Source organism: Argopecten irradians, chromosome 7 (genome assembly GCF_041381155.1).
Source record: "Argopecten irradians isolate NY chromosome 7, Ai_NY, whole genome shotgun sequence".
Lineage (NCBI taxonomy): Eukaryota > Metazoa > Mollusca > Bivalvia > Pectinida > Pectinidae > Argopecten > Argopecten irradians.
The window spans coordinates 32,560,855-32,566,854 of NC_091140.1; the positions used below are offsets into that span (position 1 = coordinate 32,560,855).

Sequence of the window (6,000 nt, forward strand, 5' to 3'; positions counted from 1 at the left end):
TTAAAAATTATAACAATGGGGGTCGCTTTAAGTTGTGGACGAAAAACCTTTTAAAAGAATTCATCCATATTACACTTTTTCTGCACTCATGATCATGACACATTTATCTGTCACAGTATACATGCCTTTTTTATTTCAGATGCATTATTATGTCGCGATTCAAATGAGAAAAACTCACAGTTCATGCCAGGGATTTTCCTACAGTTTTTTTTACAGGGTCCAGGGTCCATCGAATTGGGAAATTTTACGCGGCATAACATGAAATTGGGAAAAATGACTAAATAAAGAAAAACACTATTTTATGATTTAACTGTTTATTGTACATCTGAAATATTTCAAGTAGACTCTAGTGTTCATTCAATCATTGTAGACGCCTTTATTTCGTTTTTAGTATTCAACATATCATGACAATTTCATACCAAGAATGACATTACTCAGACTTTCAATTTTAGATTCCGATTGGGAATTTTAAGCTACAAATTGGGAATTTTAGCTAAATTTTCGGAGGGGAATGGGTCCCTTATTCAGCCCCAGATTCTACTGTAGGAAAATCCCTGCATGCAATATACGATATAATGAATGTTGATGTTATAAGCAAAACACAGTTGTAAAACATTGTTAAATCAATGGGATGAGGGGTGGGGGCCTTTAACTCCTCATCCAGAAGTGGAGTGGCGCTTATAGGGGAAGAGTGCTAATCAAGGAGAATATGGTAAGTGAATTTGAATGCTTCAATGGTATGTCTAGGTTCAATAAATTCATAATCAGACTGATTGCATCCTACCAACCAAAGACCTGGACCTACACTCCAGACCTGAACCTACCATAATGGGTGCTTATTATGGCAAATACAGTATCTCATTTAACTAACCAATGGGTAATCTTATATTTTAAAGCGAACATTTTGTTATTTCCCAAATCAAGATCTCAGATATATAAGAGAAAAAGAATATAAAAACAACAATAAACATTAACAACAACCAAATTGCTGAATTAGTTACCACAGGTAAAATATGTATTATAAAGTACAACCTAAACACAAGCAAAGGTTAAAACTCTCACGAGACAATAACACAGAACATGAACAGTTGTAGAATGTTGACCTCCGAGTTTTTATTGTCTGTAGATAAATCAAAACAATTGCAAGTATAGCCCAGGCCAGGTGCCAGAGACAATCTGGTGGTTGGATGTTAAATGTCTTATTCACGGCTTTGGTTGTTTATCCCATTTAAAGGTTTGGAAGACTCCAGTAATTTTGATGGTCAGATCCCATGTTTTTAAAGACAACTGTAAAATTGTGTTCATTACTAGCTAATGAAAGCAGCACCATCTAAACTCTGTAGCCCAGATATGCTATATATAGTAGGGTGGGTGTTGTGGGGGAGGGGGATGGGGGATGTTAGACACCTAGCTTTTCCCACTCATCTAAAGCGACATGAGTTGTGGGTGTGGAAAGATGAGGTGTGGTGTGCCGGATACTGATAGAAAATCAGATGAAATTCCTTAATCACCTTAGTTCACATATATTGCTGACCACTATTTTTTCAGTTTTATGGGTCATATAAATGCATCGGATCAGAATCATAATCAATATTCAAATGCTCTTAAACTATTGACGTAAGTACCTGACAGCTGGTGAATAAAGTTAGGCAGATTATGAGCAATTTTCATGGACGTCAGTAATAACCAGAATATTAAAAGACCATCGCAAATGTAGTATTTTCAAAAATAAACCGGTGTTCAAAGTATAGTTAAATCAATAGTGCATTTAGATAGCTAGAAATGGTATACAAGGTCTGAGGTCAGACATTCTACCACTATAGCCCCCAGCCTCTAGGAAATCGGAAGGGGTCGGACATTCTACCACTACCTGTGTCTTATAGAGACTCATCCTCCGAGTCACAAGGGCTAAATGATTAAGGTGTCTGACATTCTGCCATTAGCCCGCCACTTTTGTCAAACTTGTAAGTGCACATGGTTCTTTTTCTTGAACTCGGACTTCTCTCCATGATCAAATCATGGAAACCACACACTATGATTTTAAGTAAAATATGAACAATTACAAGCCAAGCAAATACATAATTGAAATTAAAAGCTATAATCAGCAACTTAAAATTCATATTTACAATTCCCCCCCCCCCCCCCAAATGTTTAAATGACCACATGGTTTCTATAATATCCAGAAATCTTTAACAGGCGTTTACTGCAGTGAAGTTGAAAATTGTCGTACCACACAGCATCCACCAGGCATCTGATCAACAGCAGCAACCTTTTTCTTAATAATTCATTAGGTCAATGGCATCCATTTCTATTGATTTTCATCACAAAGCTGTCAACAATGGCCAATGAAATATTCAAGTTCTTGACAATTCTTGCAACATTAAACTATCTAAATCAATGTGTAGAACAAGAAAATACAACCCATTTGACTGACGCTCACTCAGTAGATAAATTATTAAATAATACATGATCCCAATTTAGAAGGAACACAGAAAAACTGATTCCAGTCTGTAACAGCTAAGGTCATTTAAAGATGTCACATTTATTATTAGGTAGCCTCATAGCATATATTTGAACTTGGTGAAGAGGAGGACTAAATGATTGATGACAGAAATCTTCACAATTTTGAATACAAAGGTTCTGAGATACTAAAACAATGTGGGACAATATGATTTAATATTCCCACTTTCCAGCAATCACTATATCACAAAATCATGTCAAAATATTATGTCACATTCAGCAGGAGGTAGGACTAATCGATGGTAGATTATACTTGACAAAAAATCATTTTGGTATCTTGCAATGTTCATATTCAGTTGCTGTTTTTGCCAAGAAATTTTACTTTGTCACATTGACAATCTTGTGCCCCTCTTAATCCACTTAACAGTTTTACAGTGAACACAAGACTATCTGCATATTCTTTTCAGGGGTTTCAATATCAGGCGGTACCCGGTACTTTTTGCCGGTTGAACCTGGCTGCGGTACCGCCTGATTTTGGCTAAATTACATTATAAACCATACTGATGGTATAGAAAAGTACCCTCTGAAAATGCAATCAATCAGTAGTTCATTATTGGTAGAGCATCCGGTTAGTGTTCAGAAGGTTCTGGGTTTGATCCCCGGACTGACTGTACACCTGAATCTGGGATGTGTGATAACTGATTTAAGTCTTCTGGGCAAGGGCTTAAGGGAGGGATTTAATTCAGCCATGGATGAAGTCGATCACCGGCAACAAAGTGACTTGGCGGGTCTCGGGTTCCGGCCCTGGTATTGTTATGCATTTATTTGCTCCTACATATATCTGAAGGTTGAATTTTTTTCTCTAGGCTCTCTAAAATCCTGTCAAATCCTGTCATGTTCTTAATAATAGTTGAACATAATTATAAATAAATAAAATATAATATAAAATTAATTAGAAATACTAGAATAGCAGATATAGTAATAGCTCTACTTCTATATCAATGTAGGAATAGCAAAATCAAACTGTTTCAATATCATTGATTCATTAAATGTAACACTATATATTTATGTATTACCTGTCCCATAATTTAATGTTTAGGGACAGTCTTTCTATGACAGAATCAATGTATGTGGAACAAGATGGTAATGCATTTCCATTGGATATATATATAATTTTATTTTGATCTTATATCATGAATGTTGTGCTTAGAATTATATATGAAGCGGTAGTCAATATAGACAAGAAATATTGGTGTTGTGGCATTCCACCATCAAATATGTACTTGGTCCCATGGTACAAGTGGTTTATTGGTGCATCCTGCATTCCATGTTGCACAATGCAATGTTTGTCAACACCGGTCTTTGACTTTAAGCACTAGTCAGATGCCCACGACTAGTAATTTCATGGCCGCACTAGTGCTAATTGTAATAAACTAGTCCAATTGGACTAGTGGCTTCCCACCACATCTAAATTGTTTTAAAATACTTTATCTGCAGTGGTCAATTGCATTTTCAACACATTTTGAATGCATTCAGACTGTACTTTGGGGAAAAAATCGTGAAGTAATGATGACTGAAGTGCTGAACAAAACAGCTGTAAATTTATTTTGACTAGTGTTTACATAATCCGTCTAGTAAATTTTTGAGGTTTACTAGTCCAAAAGACTAGCAGTGAAAAAAGTTAACATCATAGACTGCAACACAAAGTCAAGAGTGTGGATTATATCTGTGTATACAATCCTTTAGCATGGAGTTCTTCATTAGTGTCTGCTTCGGCCATTTGTATAAATTCTGACAGATCTGACGATCTTTATACAGGCCTTGAACATCTCTGTCAACTTAAAGCTTGTCTGGAAGCAGATAACATATCTGCAGGTTTGACATTTTTCACAACTTTGGTTAAGCCGTATTAACAAAAACAACAAATGTGCTTGTACAAACTTGCTGAACATCCTTACTTACCAGAATTGAATGTTCAGGTTTTTAATCATACTTCTGGTCAGCAACAAATTCTCGTCATCACATGTGTATATGCATGATTACGCACAAATTTTCAAGCAATTGTTTTGTGGAAACCTGCATGGTAGCGTCTTTTATCAGAATATAACTTTACTAATGAAAATTCATGTATAACCATTCAAATACACATGCGATGGTGACAATTGGTACTTGACGACTATCGGTCCCCTGCCAGTACAAAAATTGTTTTGAAAATTGTGTTGATCATAAAAACCATTTGATTCATATACACTGACTATGTACGCTGACCATGATCACGGAATATTTTACGAAATTAGAGGCACAAGATGCAAAAGGGATGGAGATGAATAAGGATGTTTAGACTTTGGAGGGGGGGGGGGGGGAGTGAGTGATGTATACATATACAAAAAATTCCTGTCCCCTTCCTTGTGTCATATTCAACATCTTGTTCATACATAACTTATTACTGTACTGTAAATACTAACCAAACAATGTGTCCAATGAAAACGTTTTTCTGGAAATACATGTTTCATACTGGTCATTCATATTATGAACTATGTCCTCAAGTATATGTGACGTTGTTCATGTTGTGCATATGGGTCCATATGTATTCAGGGGGTCATGATCAGTGTTTTTTGGAACGAGGCCATTTCACGTTTTCAGGGTTTGAAAACATATTTATTACAATAATACCAACCTGGTTGAAAACTGTCTGCTGCTAGCCATGCTTTAGACTGCTGGTTTCCAAATTAACTTCGTAGAAATGTCCACACACGTGTGTCTACCAAGTTCTTATACTATTTTTGGGAAACCGTCTGCCCCAGATTGTTACAGCACTTCTACATCTTTACTCCACTTCACGGCTCAGCTACGTATAAAAGTGGTTATTTCTAACGTTATAAATCGATGTAGTCGTGATCGAATTCCGGAAAATCCGAATACATCTTGTTTTAAAACAAAATTCGTATTTTCCATCAATTTCTGTCTTCAATTCACAACTGTTCAGCACTTTTCCTCCATTATTTCACCTTATTTACAGATGGTTCATTCGTTATTCATACGCGCTGTCACCGAATTTTACGTCTATTTCCGTTTTGGCAACATATGCGATATCAATAACGAAAGACTCATTTTTGTGCTAAACAGGTCAAAAACGAACTAAATGTGTTATCCGCTATCTAAAATTAAAGCTAAATTTGATGATTATCATCAACAAAGGAAAAATATACTTATTTTTTCAAAGTCGGATGAAGTGCAGGACATGAGTAAAAAGGCCAAAACGATAGGTAAAGTCACGTGTTCATCGGGTTTCATTTGAGCGGGATTTATGAAGTGACTATTTCGCGTGAAGTAAATGTGAAATCGGAATCATTTTAATCGTGATTCTTTTTATTTTTCAATTGATCTTAATAAAGCATATTTCACTTAAGGTATTTTTGTATCAAATGTTTATCTAAATTCATTTAATCACCTCTCTAGAATATTCCGAAAAAAATCTTCATATTAAGATCTAGATAATTTTCCTAATATGCATTAAAATCCGTACTATCTTTGTTTTTC

General features: G+C 35.5%; 1 protein-coding gene across 1 annotated transcript in view; it reads right to left on the minus strand.

The window, feature by feature from the left end:
• Positions 1 to 5,494, minus strand: part of LOC138328182 (AF4/FMR2 family member 3-like) — a 101,347-nt gene extending 95,853 nt beyond the window's left edge. The window contains exon 1 of the mRNA XM_069274858.1: positions 5,138 to 5,494. Within this exon, the coding sequence (XP_069130959.1) occupies positions 5,138 to 5,166 (29 nt within the window). The 5' untranslated portion in view covers positions 5,167 to 5,494. The remainder of the gene's footprint in view (positions 1 to 5,137) is intronic.
• Positions 5,495 to 6,000: the final 506 nt, after the last annotated feature.